This window comes from Artemia franciscana, chromosome 9 (assembly GCF_032884065.1).
Source record: "Artemia franciscana chromosome 9, ASM3288406v1, whole genome shotgun sequence".
Taxonomy (NCBI): domain Eukaryota; kingdom Metazoa; phylum Arthropoda; class Branchiopoda; order Anostraca; family Artemiidae; genus Artemia; species Artemia franciscana.
The window spans coordinates 17,442,493-17,460,802 of record NC_088871.1 but is presented as its reverse complement, the minus strand read 5'-3'; the positions used below and the strand labels follow the sequence as shown (position 1 = coordinate 17,460,802).

Below are 18,310 nucleotides of genomic sequence, written 5' to 3'. Positions count from 1 at the left end.
AGAGAGAGAGAGAGAGAGAGAGAGAGAGAGAGAGAGAGAGAGAGAGAGAGAGAGAGAGAGAGAGAGAGAGAGCCTAGTTACTTCAAAAGAAAGTTTGTATATCTTTTTTGAGAGCCTCAAGATCAACTTTAGTCTTATGACTATCTTGGTATGTTACATTTAAATTCCTTAGATGCATTTTTCTTGGAGTCGAAATGTAAACTAAGCCTTACTACAGACTTTTGGCAATATTATTTAATGCTTTAAAATCAAAAGAGATATTTTTTATGTAGGGTACAAAACACTTTCGTAAAAATATTTCTTAAACAACCTGGACTTCAAACCAATGTTTGTTGCAAATTTACCTTCGTCATTTCTATGCAGTTCCTGAGAGCCTGAAGCTAAATTTGACACTCTGGATGAAATACCCACAGGTCGGCTTTGATGCTCAGGTGACAAAATTGAACTACAAGTATCTCTCCTCGTTTCGTAATCAATTGGTGAAGCATCTTCAGCTTCTACAAGACAAACAGAATTAAAAGATAGCAAATAAATCTATAATGAAATATTCTGAATAAACTGAGAGAAATTTTAGTTTCATGAAATAATCAAACTCACAAAGCATACAAATAGTCTACCAACTTGGAAACTTAGACTAGAACCAGAGGCTGGAAAAGATCTAAGTTTGATAATTAAAAAATTACAAGCCTAATTTCACAATCTAAAATTTTATGGACAGATTTATTGACAGTTTAATTTTTGTGAATAGAAACATGTGGATATAACAGATTTTCTGCTCACAAAAGACCAGAATGGCAGAATGACAAATAATTAGCACTTTGCCAACAGTGAGCAGCTTTTAATAAATAACTTTATTCCTCACGCCTCTCAATACAAAATTTATATACAACTGACACCTTTTTAAAAGAAAAATGTTATGGCAGGGCGAAGAGCGGATCGACTGCGGCACGATTTCCATTTAAAGTCGTCCTACGTTAAAAGTCTCGAGATATGGTATGTTTATGTTTAGGCTATTGGAGAAGGCTTTCAGTGATTTCATCTTTTCGACTGGGAATGGTAGTTTGTTCCCGATCCTGATGACCCGGGGTATGAACGAATGATGGTAAGAATTAGATCTTGCAATGTTCATCTTCACGGGCTCCAATTGCAGACTGTGCGACCTTGTGTTGCTTTGGGGAATTATTTGAACAAGCTTGTCTTTTACGTTCCCAAAATTCTCATGAACTATCTTGAAGAGGGTTTTTAAGTCTAAGATCATTCTTCTTGTCTCAAGTTTATGGAGAGTGAGCCTTCTTAGAACTTCGTCATAAGGAAGGTTTCTGAATCCTTGAAGTCCTTTTACAAAGCGTTTCTGGACCCGTTCTATTCTGTCAATATCCTTTTTGAGATATGGCGACCAGATGACAGTGGCGTATTCAAGCTGTGGCCTGACGTAGCTTGTATATGCTGAGATCTTTGAGTGATTGTCAAGGTATCGTAGGGATTGACTGAGTAGCCAGAGAGTATTCGACGCTTTACGCATAACCAGGCCGATATACTTTTCTGGTTTGAGGTCCAAGCTCAAAATTACACCTAGGTCCTTTTCACAGGTAGATTTTGTCAGGTCGATACCTTTCATTTTGTATGAGTACATCGGATTTTGGCGGCCAAGATGGACGAAAGAGCATTTTGCTACATTTGGTGAAAGTTGCAATTCTTCAAGCTTCTCCCAGGAGCTTCGTATCGTTTGCAAACAGGCCGAAGTCGGTTTGGGAAATGGCATTTATGCAAATGTCTATGTACATGACGAACAAGACTGGGCCGAGAACACTATCTTGTGGGACGCCACTGGTTGCATCTGTCCATGTGGATAGTGTGTCTGCAACCTTGACTGCTATTTTTCTATCATTCAAGTACGCTGAGAGCCAATTTTTTAGCTGTCCCTTGATTCCATAGACTTCTAGGTAGTGGATGAGTTTTCGCAAGGATATTCGGTCGAAGGCCTTAAGTAGATCGATTAGGATAATATCTATTGGAATCCCACGGTCAAGGGCAGACTGGATGTAGTCGTGTATCACTACTAGTTGGGAAACAGTAGAACGATTTTTACGGAAGCCATGCTGATGATCTGAGATGAGGTTGTTCAGCCAAATAAAAAAGTCTGTACAACTTTGAATCTCCCAATTGTGCTGTGTTTAATGCTAGTAACACTTTTAATGCAATTAAAAACTTTCAGCTTTATCTAATGTTGAATTTTTGAATAATTTTGAAAGCCATTCTCTGTTCAGAAAAAGAAAAAGAGAAAAACTTGAATTTAGAACTAACGAAACTTTAGGTCAAATGCATTGATTTACAAAAACAGAAGAGGGGAGATGTGTTTAAAGACTATAAAGAGGTAAAAAATTAATACTCTTTAAACTTATGTGAATCAAAAATACTAAAAAATTCCACTTTTTAATTAAAATACCCCTAAATAGTTACTTTTATAAATCTACAGGAAAATTGTTCTACAGACCAACAAAAGCTTTTTAATTCAACTGCACAAAATGAATTTTGCGGTCTTTTTTTCAAGTCTTGGCTTTTAAATGATTTAATAGTCCAAGATACAAATTTTTTATATGCAGTTCAAACAATACTAGGCCACTTTCTGCTTTTTTCAAAATCTGAATCTATGATCTTAAAATCAGGATAATAATAAGTGAATTAAAATTTTAGTTTGGAAGTAAAATATAGATATGGCAGCTCAAAGCTTTATCTTCTGGCTTTTAGATATACAGAACTCCATAAATCTCTTTGAAGGATACATTGGAAAAAGTTGCTATTAGACTGCAAAATTGATTAAACAAATACCTGTATACTGGAATAAAGATAAGACAAAAGTTACATGTTAAGATTGGGCTAAAATCCTAGTGTTTAGTCGAAGCACCCAAGCTTTAAAAAATAATTAGTCAACATATATGATCCTACGAAACCAATTGCCTAAAACTTACTTTCATTGTCAAAACATGTGGGTTCTAATTTCTGGTTGTCAGCTTCAAATTTAAATGATCCTAAAATGTCAGGAAAACCTCCATGCTTAGGAGACAAACAAGAGTTTGAGATCTCAAAGAGCTCCTCACTCTCACCTGGTAAAGCATCTTCAACCTCTAAAACAAAAAATGAATAAAGGCAAAATAAGACAGTAGCAAAGCTATCCAACTCTTTTTTTGTTTTATAATCAATTTTAGAAATATATTCCACAAAAAAAAATTGATTTTCCTAGTGCAGATTTTGTGCATATAAACCTCCCAGTTCTTAAATTTACATGGTTGGCTTTTGTATGGGTTAAGTTCCATAAGATTTTTTTATTTTGTCATGTCAAAGTTTCCTGGTTTAATTTTGCTTCGGTTGAATTTAATGTGCACTGTTTTTTCATTTCTAATAACAATACAGAATAGCCTAAAACATACAGCAGTTATAGAACACTTTGATTGTCAAGATTTTGCAGAACTTTTTTGGAAAACAATTTCTCTGAGTCTTAGTGGATTAGTAATTTATACATGTGGAAATTTGTTTTAGGGGTTGGCTGATATTATCTTGGACTAAATCATGACTACAGATTTGAGTTTTCTATAGAAGGCTGATGCTGTTATTTGTTTCTCTTATCAGACAATTATTGTGATTACTTCTACAACAACCATGGATGCTCCTTGTCAACAAAGAAGAATTGGAGATAAAGGCCATATAAAATAAATAATCAATTTTCATACATTGAGAGAAAGAGATAAAGAGAGAGAGAGAAAAAAAAGCTCAATTTAAACAACAATTGTAGCTCGAATGGCTAATTTGATGTTGAAATACAAAACATGTTATTATACACTATAATATAATGACATAAAAAAGGGATGAAAGAGTTCTGGTAGCAGTTTGTCTGAGCACACACAGGCACAAGTTTTAGCTTTTGTCTCACATGGCTGACTGTTGGGGCTTCTGGGGGTAAAATGTCACAGTGAGCAGGTTAGACAGCAGTATTTTGCCAAATCTCAGAATCTAAGATCAGCAAAACGGAGTTCCAAACTTTGGAGCTCAAGGGTTGCTAGGGCATCATGGTAGGAAATATCTCTATTACTCAGAATAATTCTGGTTGCCTTTTTTTGGACTGACTCTAGTTCCTGTATTAGACAATCCGTTCTTAGTACTGACAGGCCCCTGACAGGACATGCGTATTCAAGTATGGGGCATGCATAGAAGAGGTTTGCCCAAAGAAGACTGTGGGCATTGCACCCAAAGTGACGCATTTTTGAAAGGGTTTGCAGATATGCATTAGCTCACAGTCGTCTTTGTGTAAAGCAAATACTTTTTGCTCTTTCAGACAGAAAATCAAGCACAATGGCTAGCGTTTGGCATTTAGCACCCATTCCTTTCAGATTTTGACAGGCCACTAGGTGTGATTACTTCGTATGTGAAAGGAGCTGCTTCTTCATCAACGCCCCGCTCTTTATGCTAAAGTTTGACTCTTTCTCTAAACTCTACTTTTTAAAACAGTAAAAAACTAATAAAAAACTAATAAAAAAAATAAAAAAGCTAAAAAACTAAAAAAACTAAAAAAAGGTAAAAAACTAAAAAAACTAAAAACTAAAAAAAAACTAAAAAAAAGGAAAAAACTAAAAAAAGGCAAAAACTACAAAAAAAAACTAAAAACTAATAAAAAAAGTAAAAAAGCTAAAAAACTAAAAAAAATAAAAAAACTAAAAAAAGGTAAAAAACTAAAAAAAATAAAAAATAAAAAAAAACTAAAAAAAGGAAAAAACTGAAAAATAAGCTAAAATAAAGGTAAAAACCAATAAAAAACTAAAAAGAAAAAAAGGAAAAAACTAAAAAAAATTTTCATCTAAAAAACTAAAAAAAACTAAAAAAGGTAAAAACTAAAAGAACTAAAAAAGAAAAAAATAAATGACGACACTCAAAGAGAAAGCGACCAGGACAAAAGGAATGTTCGATTAGCAATCAACAAAGCACCGGGACACAGGGAGTATAAATGACGACCAGGACATAAGTAAAAAAAAAACTAACAAAACTAAAAAGAAGGTAAAAACTACAAAAAAACTAAAAAGAAAAAAAAAACTAAAAACTTATAAAAAAACTAAAAAATCTAAAAATCTAAATAAACTAAAAACGAAAAAAAAAAGGAAAAAAATAAAGGAGAAAAACAAAACTAAAAAACGAATGTATATACAGACCGGGACACCGGGATACAAATGACGACCGGGACACAGGGAATATAAATGACGACCGGGACACAGGGACACAACTACAACGGGGACACCGGGGGAAACAGGGGGATATAAATGACGACCGGGACACCGGGACAGGGAATGGTCGATTAGCAATCACCATCAACAAAGCTCAAGGGCAATCATTAGAATCATGAGGTATAGATCTGAATACAGATTGTTTTCCCATGGACCATTATATGTTGCATGTTCAAGAGTCGGTAAACCTGACAATCTATTTATATGCAAAGACAATGGGACAGCAAAGAATGTTGTATATTCGCAAGTTTTACGTAGTTAAAACCATATATATATATATATATATATATATATATATGTCTATATTCACAGGTGGGACATAGGGACACAACTACAATGGCGCGTAACGACTTACGCGCGCGGGGGGGCTTGGGGGGGGGGGGCGCGAAGCGCCCCCACCAACTAGGTGTTGGGGTGGCGCGAAGCGCCACCCCAACAGCTAGTATATATATATATATATATATATATATATATATATATATATATATATATATATATATATTCTTTTCTTCTCCTTTTTGCACTTATCTCTGTGAGTAAGTGATTATTTTTTTTTTCTCTGAGTAAGTGACTCTTTTGTCTTCCCCCTTCTTTATATGCCAAAGAGCATTTGGGGGAATAGTAAAATGTAATATTGTATGCAAATTTCATGATGAATAAATCTTATATTATCTCAATGATCTTTACAACACTGATCAAATAAAGATGCCAAATCCTCTAGGTGACATAACACATATTCAAACTACACAAGAGTATTGAATAAGCTCTCTAAAAGCAACTCACTAGAGTCAGTGCTCGGATTATGTGAACTTTGCAATTGCATAGTAAATCTTTACCTCGTGGTAGCTTTGGTCCACAGCCTAACGGAATGCCAAAATTGCACAAAGAACGCATTATTTTAAGACCAACTGTCACTTGGACAAAAGTACATCTTATCAGAAAATACCAAGCTAAGAAATAATCAAATGAAACGGTATAATTCTTTCTTGCGCGGACAGCAATAGTTTATTAATAAATGAACTGTAATGAATTAGTATAATCAAATATCAGTTATAGTTAGAACCCCAAGAATTTTTTTTCCTTATTTGCACAATTTACGTCACATTCTACCCTTGCATCGCTGATTAACCCTACGTTGACAAAGGCGATGCAGGGGCAATCTAACGAACTATAGGCAATTAGCTCACACATCCAAAGCGAACCACTGTTTCGCTTCAAGTCCATTATGAGATGAGTTTAACGATGAGATATTTTGCTTTAAATTGTTGAAGTATTGGGTGATAATTTGATTAAAAAATATATCAGCGTTTTCACTTTTTATATTTTTTTTATAATGATTTCGATGTCTCCGATCATTTTTTTTGTTGTTGCTCGAATAGATTAACTTTTCGCTTTGCCGAATTTCAAACACAAAAATTGTAATGAGAGTATTTTGACCAATTTTTTCCCAAACATTGAATAATATAAAAACAAATTCCGATGACATAAATGCTTACCAAAAAATAAAAAAATTCTAGATTTGAAATTACACGGGCTCAGATTCCGGATAAAGAAAACTAAACTACTGGCTATTTTCGATCATTCAAAATCAGCGGCATTTCAATGTTTTCCCCTGAGAATTATTTGTAGCTTTGATTAAACAAAAAAGCAGGTTTATTCAACTGAAAGTAAGGATCAACATTAAAATTCAAACGAACAGAAACTATTACGACATGGGAGAATACCCCCTATACAATACCTTGCTCTTCACGCTAACGTTATTTAAATATTTCAAAAGATATTGTATTCGAATTTTACGAACCTTGTGTTTCATTTTTTGTTCTTGAACTATTTTCATACAAAGTCATACTTAAGCGTAAAGAGCGAAGTATTTAAGAGGGGGCAACCCCCACATTCCGCCACTGAAAATTCTCCAGAGAAAATTTGCCTCCCTAAAAATGTCTGTTTACTTCCCAATAAAAAATGCAATATGTAAGCAATAGGCTTTTCTTTTTTGAAAAAACTGAAAAAAAAAGTTTTTTAACTGAAAAAGGGAGCGACATAAAAACTTAAAACGAGCAGAAATTACTCCGTATGTGTAAGGTACTGTCCCCTCCTCAACACCTCGCTCTTTACAGTAAAGTTTCACTCTGTGTCACATCTCTACTTTTTAAAACAATAGAGACTCTAGTGTAAAGAGTGAGATGTTGAGGAAGGGACAGCCCTTTTTCATATACGGAATAATTTCTGTTCGTTTGTTTTAAGTTTTAAAGTTGCTGCTAATTTCAGTTAAAAAAAGATTGTTTTTTAAAATTTAATATCTGAACATTTTTCAACCAATAAAGATTCAAATTTGGCTCACTGTACCCGACAAATTAAAACAAAATCGGCAAACTAATTTTGGAAGATTTATTCCCTATATAAAGGATTGCCCCCTCCTCATTGCCTTACTCTTTACGCTAAAGCTGTTGGCACTTTTAAAAAACCTTCCTATTCTAATTAAAAAGCCCCCGTGTTTCAGTAAACGCTCTTAACAAATTTGGACAAACATTCAAACTTTAGCGTAAAGAGCAAGGTATTAAGGAGGAGACACCCTTCATGAATGGAGGGAGCAACCCTCCCTCTCATGGAAATCTCCTTCGGTAAAATTTAATCCAACGTAAAGTAAACCTTCCGCCTGTCAAATTCCTTCCAGACAGTTCCACTCTCGCTGAGAATCCTCCCTCCCTATAAAATTGCTTGCGGATGATTCAAACAGAAAAATTCTCCTTAGCATTCATTCATTTGAATAAGACTGAGAACTCTAGTTAGTTTCTTGAACCCTCTGGAAATGCCCAGTTCTGTAGAAATTAGTATGAGGCTGACGGTACTAGATTCGCGGTTCTCATCTCCGTTTCGTGGCCCTTCAGCCAGGAAGCGCTATCGGGGGGGGGGGCATTAGCATTCTTTTCTAACCGGTTTCTCGATCGCTCCATAAATGCCCCCTTCCGTAGAAATTAGTATGAGTATGACAGCAATAGACTCTTAAGGTCCAAACCGACAGTGCTGATTTCTGTTTCGTGGTCCTTCAGCAAAGAAATTCAATGGGGGGGGGGCAGCCATCCTGTGATTTCGCACACTCTTCCTACTTAACTGCCCTAGATTTCTTCAGGTACCCATTCAAAGATGGATTGACTCTGTTTGAGCTTACAAAATAACGCCACTAACCCCCGTCCCAAATCAAAGAACTAGCTATAACAGGGATCAAACCCGTTGCCCTTGGACAAAGAATTCTCAAACCAGCGCGCCAACCACATAGCCAGGACGGCATTGTTTCCCAGAAACCAAAACACGTGGAAAATTGCTCCCAAATAATCCCACCTGAACATCTATACATGAAATATTGGCAGAAACCGTAATACTTCCAGGCCGGCACTGATGTTTTCAATAATATAGTATTTGTTACTAAAATAATTATAGTATTCAATTCTAGGAAAAAAGATAAAGGATACGACATTAAACCCATAAGGTTCAAACCGGCGGTGCCGATCTCCGTATCAAGGCCCTAAAGCCAGGAAGTGCATTGGGGATGGAGGCTCGCCAATCTGTACTTTCGCAGACCCTTCCTGTTTACCTTCTCCAGATGCCCATTTTGGAGCTGGGTCGACTCTGGCTGAGCTAATAGAGTCACGCTACTGACCCCCGTCTAAAGCGAAATATTGGATACACTAGGATTCGAAACCTTGCCCTCTCGGACGAAGGGTCCTAAAAATCCAGTTCATCAAAAACTGCGGACGACCTGCATTCCATTTAGCCCTAAACGGTTGGCTGGTTGGCCAAAAAGGAAAATTTTGAGCAATCTGTCATCCTTCATCTGCAGAACGTGCCCTAGCTATCTCAACCTTACTGTCAGTATAGCCCTAGAATGTGGGATTGAATCACACTTTTCGTACAGCTTACTATTTGAAAAACGATCAGTCAGCCGGGTACTCAGAACAATCCGTAGGCGATTTCTCCGGAAAACATCTAGTAAATCTTAATCCGCTTTTCGGAGCGCCAATGCTTCCGAGCCACATTTGACCACCGTCATCAATGTAGCTTCCGATATTCTAATCTTGGTTTGAAAACTTATCTTCCTATTCATGCAATTTTTTTAACAGTATAAAAGCACCCTGAGCCTTGTCTATTTTAATTTTGACATTTTCACTGCTCCCAACGTCTTATTAATAATGCTACCAAGGTAAGTGAAGTTGTCTATCCGATCAATGTTTCCGTTACCCAATGTCACCTTTTATTCTCCACTTACTCCTAGACTTAGTGAGTTAGTCTTCTTAATATTAATTTTCTAACCTATTCACTCATTTTGCTCTAGGACGCTTAAATCATCAGCATAATCTAAGTCCTGGAGATTTTTTTTCTCCCCATTGGATTCCATGGTCTCTCATTGCCTTTCCTGTGTTTCTTAAGACTAATCCATCTAAATTATCCATATAAAGGATACCATACAAGGATAAAACTTTTACTAAAAGCTCTTCTATCAACAGAATCGAACGCTTGGTCATAATCTACAAAACTGGGAACTAACGGTGTTTCATAACTCAGGCACTTCTCAATTTTTAACCTAAGAGTGAAAATTTGGTTGATATATCCTCTACCTTTTTTAAACCGCACTTTCCTTCTCTTAAAACTTTGTCTACAGCATCTCTCAGTCTAAAAAGTATCTTATAACTAGGTAATTTACTATCTACAGAGACTCGATAGTTATAATTACTGCATGATGTTGCCTTGATAATTACCACCCTCACTCTTATCACCTTCCTTATACAGTGGTTTAACTAAGATTTTCCTATAATTCCCCTTTTCTAAAAATCACACTCATAATCTTCAGTAACCTATTTTTAACCTCAGACCCACCATGTTTAAAAAACTCATTCACCAAACTATCAGGTCCAGGAGCCTTAAATTTTTTTTTTTCCTTTTAGTATTGTCGCTAATTCTTCCACACAAAACAAATCTTACTTCATATCCAACGTATCCCAAACTTTTCCATTTTCTTGAATATCTTTTCCTGCAACTCTATCTCGGCTTAGTACATTCTCAAAATGGTCTGCCCATCTCTCTTTAACTCTTTTCTTATTGCTAAATGGGAACCCGTTCTTATCTTTACCTGGGACCAGTCCAGAATGACTATTCTCTTAATTTATTAACACGCCAGTATTCTCCACTTTCTTTTCATTCCTTATGTTATTAATATCATAGGATTTATCACTCAGATAATTCTTATACAAACCCCTTCTCCTCACTATTAAGCATAAAGCTGTTTCCCTAATATTACAAGCTGCATTCCTAACTTTCTTCCCTAAGACACCATCAGCAACTTCGCAAATTGTTTTCCTAAAATAGTTCCATCCTTCTTCCACATTATCAAATTTTAAATCTCCAGTTTAGCATTCAACTGTTCCTGAAGAGTTTATCTCAAATTCCTATTTTGGAGTCTACTAACATCAGAACTTCCCGGGAAGTGGTTACTCTTCCAAAATTTCAACTTTAAATTAACCCTAGACACTACCAGATGGTAATCTTTACTTTTAACATCAATAACAGCACTCCTATATACCCTAGTATCTTGTATTGGTCCTGCCAGTCTTTGGTTTATAATAACCACAGCTGAGATACCAATAGAGATATGAAAACTCGATTTATTTTTGGGACACAGTGCACGGTAGCGATGCTAGCGGCTGGAGACAGGAAACTGGCAACACAGCTTAGTTACCAATATTAGTATCTAAGCTGTGTATGCAACAAAATAAAATTGCTTTCCCGCCTATGGTGTTGTAGTACGATCTAAGCGACGGAGCGTGGGCTTGGAAGAGGCGCCAAGTTCAGAGCTCTGTACCAAAAGCTTCTCGAGGGCAAGATAGGAGTTTTCATGACTGTATTGGTATCGAAGCTATGATAATAACATAATAAGGTTTCGCTCTTACCATATCGTGAATACCATGTTAACTTATGGGCCCAATCTTATAACCAAACACTGTATTTGTTATAACTAGATTCTTATACCTACAAAATTTCGACAGTCTGTAGCCATTGCTGTTTTATTTTCCTACACAAAATATACCTAGGCTAGGATACAATCTATCCCCATTTGCACCGACCTGGGCGTTAAAATCTCCTCACAAAAACACTATATTTCTACCTGGGACCCTGTCTATATGCTTCTTTAACTGCAAGTAAAATTCATCTGAATCACTAGTACCTCCGTCAGTCGGCTCTAAGGGGCATATTCTACAATATGTGATGCCCTGAACTTTTTAGTCATAAAATGAGCGATTAGTATTTATATTATTAATATCTTAGCAGCCTAAACAAGACTTATCATCTTCCTTATTCATCATGAGACCTACTCCGTGTCTACATACCCCATCCTTGAGTTTCTGAAACCCTAACAAGTCCAGTTCGAATCGTCTCAATTCAAAAGTCAAAATATTGATACAATGGTTATTTGTCTACGTCAAACATTCCAAGTTCCAATTTTCATGTTCTTTACATCATTGAAATTATTTTGGCCTCAGGAAAAGCAAATGTTCTGGATACCAATGGAGGACAGGAAAAAACATCTTCTCAAGCCTAAACCAAAGCACTTTAGCCAGCTTAGAACTGAACAGCAATAAGTCCCAATAATAGAGACGTTAGTTTAAAGACAAAGAGATTTAGGAGGGTACAGCTCCACTAATATATGTCTTTTTCAATGTTGTTCTGTACTTTAAGTTGAAAACACTTGTAAAAAAAATATAATTTCTGATTGTTAATCAGATTCTGTCGGAAAATCCGAAGTGCGGAAATGAAACTTTAAAAGTCCAAATTGCGAAATTAAGAAAATAAAACTCATCTAAAAAACGACGATGAAAATGAGTCTCGCAGTTTTTTTTTTATTTTCTACAGGTTTTTATGAGTCACTTTAAGTTGACTGAACAGGGCTCATTAGCATTCATACTCTGTTGCCACAAACAGCAAAAATTAATGTTACCATCTCATTTCATTGTTTCAACAGTGGTTTCAATTCGAAACTATTGATTGAGAAGGGATAATTAAAATGTTGCTCGTAAAAAATCTCAAAGGATACAGATTTACTGTTATTTTCAATTCGTCCAAGAGCCTTTATCTCAGAGAATAAACCCAAAAAAGGCAGTTTTCGCACCCTAGGAGTAGAAAAAAATAGGGCACGCAATTGACAGGTTTTGGGAAGTGCGGTTACTTGAGCTACCTATCCCCAGCAGTTTAGGGCCTATAGGCCAGCTGGTACCAATATGTTTCTTCCTGCTCACTCCAGCATACTCTAAAAATAATTATGAGTAACCCCTTTTTATTGTCTTCATTATGCTCTAGAAATCCCTAATCAATTTGTCTCCTCTTTAAAATATCAATAGAAGCCTTAAAAATCTTTCTATCAATGTGCCAAGGCAGGTTAGAATTCAGAATTGTAGTGTAGGTATTTGGTATATTAGCCATGTAGTAGAGGCACTTAAGAGAAATAGTCTCCACACTCATTGACAGACAATCAAATAAGACATGCTGGATAGTTTCACCAGTTGAGAAGCAGACACAGCATGCCTTTTTCTTTCTTTTTTTATTTGTGCTCCGCCCCCTATTGTATTTGTAGTTTTGACAGGCAATAAATCCATATCATATCATAGAGGAAAGTGATGTAACTTCCAATTAAATAACAAACTATTGATAAGACAGGCACCTGATTTCAGACGGTAATCTAGCACTGTGTGTAATTTAGTATGAAAAGGAGAAAAAATCAATTTACTGTACTCATATTAAATTTTTGCCCAACAATGTCTTGTAAATTGAAATCAGAGGAAGGACTTGGGTTTAACAAAGAAGCCTTGGTTGCTAGTACATCAACAGTATCTTTGTCTTTGATGCCTTTACTTTGAACAATGATGCAAAAAAAAATTGGTGCCTTGATGGAAAGTCCTAGATACGTGATTGACATACCTGGAATGGATCCGCTCTATTTGGGGGAGTTGGGAGGAGGGTTAGTTTTGATATTTAGAGGTACCTCATAACTCAGAGCTCTTATTTTAAATCCCGACCGACACTAAGCCTTTGATTTTCCTTTTAAATCAATCTATTGATTCTTAGAATTTTGCTAGAGCTCATACCATATGGGCTCTTGGCTCCTGGCTCGTCCAGCCTCGTCACAAGTTCCATATGAGATCTTAGCTCTTGTTAGAATGGAGAACTCATTTATTGGATATTTCAAGCTCTAGTGTCATCTTTAGGAGTCAAATGTGACCTGCAGGTGGTCAGCCCTCCTCCTGCACTCATTTAAACTACCATCCCAACTACACCCAAAAAAAAATTTCAAGATAGCCACTTTGTTCAGACTAGTCTTAATGTCAGACAATTTAGCCTCCAGAAATGGCATGGTGACCTGCAGTTCCTGGAAGACCATCAATTTATGCACATTGACCTTTCAATACATACAATGTTCATTATTGGGAGAGGGGGGGGGGGTATGTTTGATCCAAGATCTCCAAAAAGGCTAATGGTATTAAGGAAAAACTTCTGGGAGATGTTGAGAGGAATGCTCTGCAAATTCAAAACACATCATTGACATGCTGACTTGTTTTTGAAGGTCAGGGGTATGTCTAGTCCCCAGTCTCAGATAAGGTTTTAAGATACTAAGGTAATACTTTCCATAAGGGTTAAGAGAGAGAAGGTTGAGCAAAAGCAAGACGCACTATGGCCTAAGTATATTTTTTGTCAGTAGGGAGTATCTGCCATATCTAAAAAACGTCAGAAGCTTTATGTTGGAATTTTTAGAGTATTCTGAGGGCAGTGTTGAGAAATGACTGGGGCGAACCCTTTTTTAAATCTTTAACCCCTAAATACTGATTAAAATTTGTAAATAACCATGTTTCTCTAAGGACCAAAAGGTCAAATTCAAGAGATACCATGCCTACATAGTCTCTGGGGTAGGTGTTCTGAATTAAACAGTTTTCTTGATCATGAAAACGGTTGAAATTTCCCTCATTTGACCTCAATTAAACTCAATAGGAATATTACATTCTGGGGTCACGAGACAAAAGAGGACAGCTAATTAAACGTCGTCGTCAATATGATACATCTAGAAGCATTATCAGTTTGTTGTTTTCCAAATATTCTCGTCACAGTGATGTTTGTAATCAAAACCATTTGCATGCTCAATATTGAACCCCTGGACATTTGCCTCAAATCTGTGAGATAAAGCCATTTCTCCTTATTATTTGTGTTTTCATCAACTCTGTCGTACCCTAGCAACATTTTAATGGGCTAACCAGAGTGTTATGTCTTATATGTTTAGAGTTTGAAGTTTTGTGATTATATCTTTAAATTCTCAAGGGAATAGTGTGAACAAAGGAACTTCGTATCAAAAGTATTAATATTATATTGGGAGAAGTTTTATTTGGACTTTCCTATTTTCATACTAGGATTGTTTAACCTTGTGTTAATTTACAAAGATCCCAATAGCCTACATAAGCCTACAAGTCCTGTTAGCCTAAAATGAATTAACATTATTTTGTTCCACTTAACTTGACATCCCTTTTGGAGAAATTGGTGATAGAACACTATAATTTACCTGATTTGATGAATGTGGCATTTTGTCTTCGAAATCTGACAATAAATTCAGTGACGTCGTTTCCTGCCATTTTTTCATCACTATTTGAAAAACAAAAGACTCCATTATTTGCTTTGTTTTCGTACTGCTAATCATGACAAATTGACATCTGTTGGCTGAACGTTATTTTTCCTCCATTTTAAGAAACGCAGCACTTTTTTTCCCATACCATGCCGCCGCCTAGCAAAAATAAGGCCACATCAAGTGGAATATCACAAAGGACGCATATAAGTCCGAAAAAGGGATCCAACAAATGTCTTGCCAGCAATATTGCATTACTTGATGATTCTCATGCCAATCTTTGTGATGGGTGTGACAAGTGGATATGTATTGAGTGTCTAGAAATGCCTGAACCTGAATATCCGCTTATCACAAAATCTCCCAATGGGTAGATATTTGTATCAAGTGCCAAGCATGTAAATACCCATCAAAATCAATTAACACTCAAAATCCAAGTGTTGAGAATATCGCACAAGCTACAACATATACCATGAAAAATGAGATCATTGACAAAATCCCATCTCAAGCGACATTTCATGAAATTGTTCACTCCTACACGCTATAGAGCTGGTCAGAATCTCTTGCTGTTAGACCTTGTCATATTGTATGATCCTGATTCTCTCATTCAAAATGATTATTTACCGCCAATTGCTAGTAGCAACCGCCTAGTTATTCTGTCTGTGTTGTCCCTAAATAATCGTCCTCGACCTTAAATTTCGTCCTCAGACTTTCACCAACTATGAGGCAATACAGCAAGAACTTTCATCTGCAAACTGGTCAATACTTATCACTGGTTAAATCAATGGATCTTGGTTAAATTAAAAAAAAAACTCTCCTTGCTCTTGAAAAGAAACACTCCAGGGTTATTTTTTGAAAACAGCCTGAAACACTTCCCCTCCTGACTAAGGAAGTTGAGAAGCTGATTAACCGAAAATCTAGAGCTTGGAAACAGTATATGAAGAGGAGAAACCAGGAGACTCTGTCAACTTATAAGGCAGCATGGAATTGTGTAACAGATTCTGTCCAAAAACTGAAATCTCCTTATGAGGAAAAATTAGCTTCTGACATCAAGTTAAACCCAAAGTTTTTCTGGAGACATGTCTCTGCTAAAAACCCAAATCATCATACTATTTCTAACCTTGTTGACCATGATGTACTACACTCATCCCCAATAGATGAGGCTGACTTGAACTTGCAGCAGTGCACTATTCCTGTCACCTTCTGCAATAAGCTTGATTGAGGTTTGTTTACCTGAAATGATTGCCCCATGGGTGGTATGGTGTCATTAGTGCTGATTTGTTGGCCATCATATGTTGTGGATGAGGCAAAATCATACTGAGGTCTTATACCCCTCCTATTTTGTCTGAAGGTGCCCCTGCTTTTGAGGGAGAGGTTGTAGGATTTGGGGGCTTTATTTTCCCATTTTGAGGCCTCAGAAAGTTTTACCCATACTTTCTGGTTTGGGTTGAGCTTTGTTACTGTACTTGTTTGTATGCAGTTTTCTGCTTCAGCTGAGCTTTCCTTCCTGATTCCATAATGACCTATCAAACAGTTTGGGGTGTAGGGCTTGTGGTAGAACTGGTAATACTGAGTGCATCAGACTACTAATCAACACTTGAGCTGGTGAATATGCTATGTTAACTGGGGTGTTCTGGAATTCTAGCAACATCATGTATGGGTCTGTCCTGCTATCCAATGCCTTTGCCATGATGCACTTGGCTGTTTAGACAACATTCTTACTGAGGCCATTTATCTGAGGGTATTGTAGACTTGATGCAACATTTTCAATGTCCCAGCATGATGTAAATATTTTGAATTCTTGTGATGAAAACTGTGAGCTGTTATCAGTTGTCATCTTTTCCAGGACAACATGACATTCAAAATGCACCTTGAGTTTGCTGATTACCTGGATTTAGGTGGTTGTTAACCACCTCACTCAAAAGACTTTATTTACAGTTCTGATAATGCATCTGACCCCCCCCCCTCCATTATGTTCCCGGATTCAGCCATATGCAGCAAAAAACTACAGGCTACTGAATATCAACAAAATACAAACCTGTTTTTAAAATGGACAAAAAGTTGAAAATATTTTTCTCAAAAATCAAGACAATATAAATGAAAGCAAGAGGCATAAATGCTTTGTCTTTTGTAAAACATTGATATTAAATCTATAAAATCTAACAGCATCCGTTAGAAAAAGCATCCTCCTTCATAGAAAATGTCTATGTAAAGCTTCTGCCACAAAAAAAAGAACCCCCTCCTCTCAGTAAATTCTAATTTGAGTCAGTATGCTACTTTTTAGGAAGTTCCCATTTCTTTTAAATCTTTACTTACAACATCTTCTCATCACAGATGAGACTATTAAACCTAAACAGTTGACAAAAAAGGACAAGGTTTGGCAATATGTCATCCTTTGTTGATGCAACAAGCCCTAGGCCATCTTATACTTTTCCATTATAGCCTTAAAAAGCAGGATTTAAATATACACCTATATGTATTATGTCCACAATAGGGACAGTTACCAATGTTTAGCAAAGAAACATTTTAATTAAGCTACTCACCTGGTAAATATGTAGTTTCCACCATTATATAGCTAGAATAAAAATGAATAGCCTATATTACTTAATACCTGTTTTAAAATTTAATAATTCAATAATTACTTCAGAAGGAAATTACATATAGAGCCTTTAAGGTGGCCCTAAAAATGAAAATATTGCCCAGTATCCAAACGTTTAAAAATTTGTTTTTTAAAACTATCTTGTGAAGAAAACCTAATCAGTTGAATATGACTGAAACACAGTAATTTGGCTATTATTTTCATTAGTCATAACAGAAAAATGTAGCTTTGAAAACAAAATATTAAGGATTTTTAAACAGATCCTAAAACTTCTATATGTAACATATCTATCATTATTATGTATAGAAGATAGGTTGCCCTCAGAGAATGTATCTCAACAATCTCTTATATTTCATAGGTATCTCAACAATCTCTAAATTGAAAACTATAATGGCTTATCTATCTTGAAAGGGATTAGGCCAGTTTATTTTAAAAAATGATTAAAAAAAATCCAAAAATTTAAGGCCAGGCTACCAGGAGTTAGCATAGATCATGCTACATCTGATAATCAGCCATACCGACTTCTTTATTATAGTATGTTCCTTTCTTTCTCAATGAGAAGTTCTTTAGTTATTTAAGAATTAATATAGATGGCACTGCAAATCAGGCCAATTCAAGAGAAATAAAAGGTTGTTTTAATTTTGCTTATACAATGCATTAGCTTTTTCAATAAATTAGGGTCTTTAATTTTTAAGCATATCTTATAGGAATTCTCTCTAAACATTTCAACTGGCAGGATCTATTTGCTTTGTTAGATTGCATGGATAATTTACATTACAGTATCTAAAAATA

General features: G+C 35.9%; 1 protein-coding gene across 1 annotated transcript in view; it reads right to left on the bottom strand.

Moving 5' to 3' along the window:
- Positions 1-219: 219 nt before the first annotated feature.
- The window catches only part of LOC136031074 (uncharacterized), a 217,251-nt gene continuing 199,160 nt past the window's right edge, over positions 220-18,310 (bottom strand). The window contains exons 2-3 of the mRNA XM_065710333.1: positions 2,970-3,125; positions 220-497 (exon numbers count right to left, since the gene is read on the bottom strand). Coding sequence (XP_065566405.1) covers positions 265-497; positions 2,970-3,125 — 389 coding nt within the window. The 3' untranslated portion in view covers positions 220-264. The remainder of the gene's footprint in view (positions 498-2,969; positions 3,126-18,310) is intronic.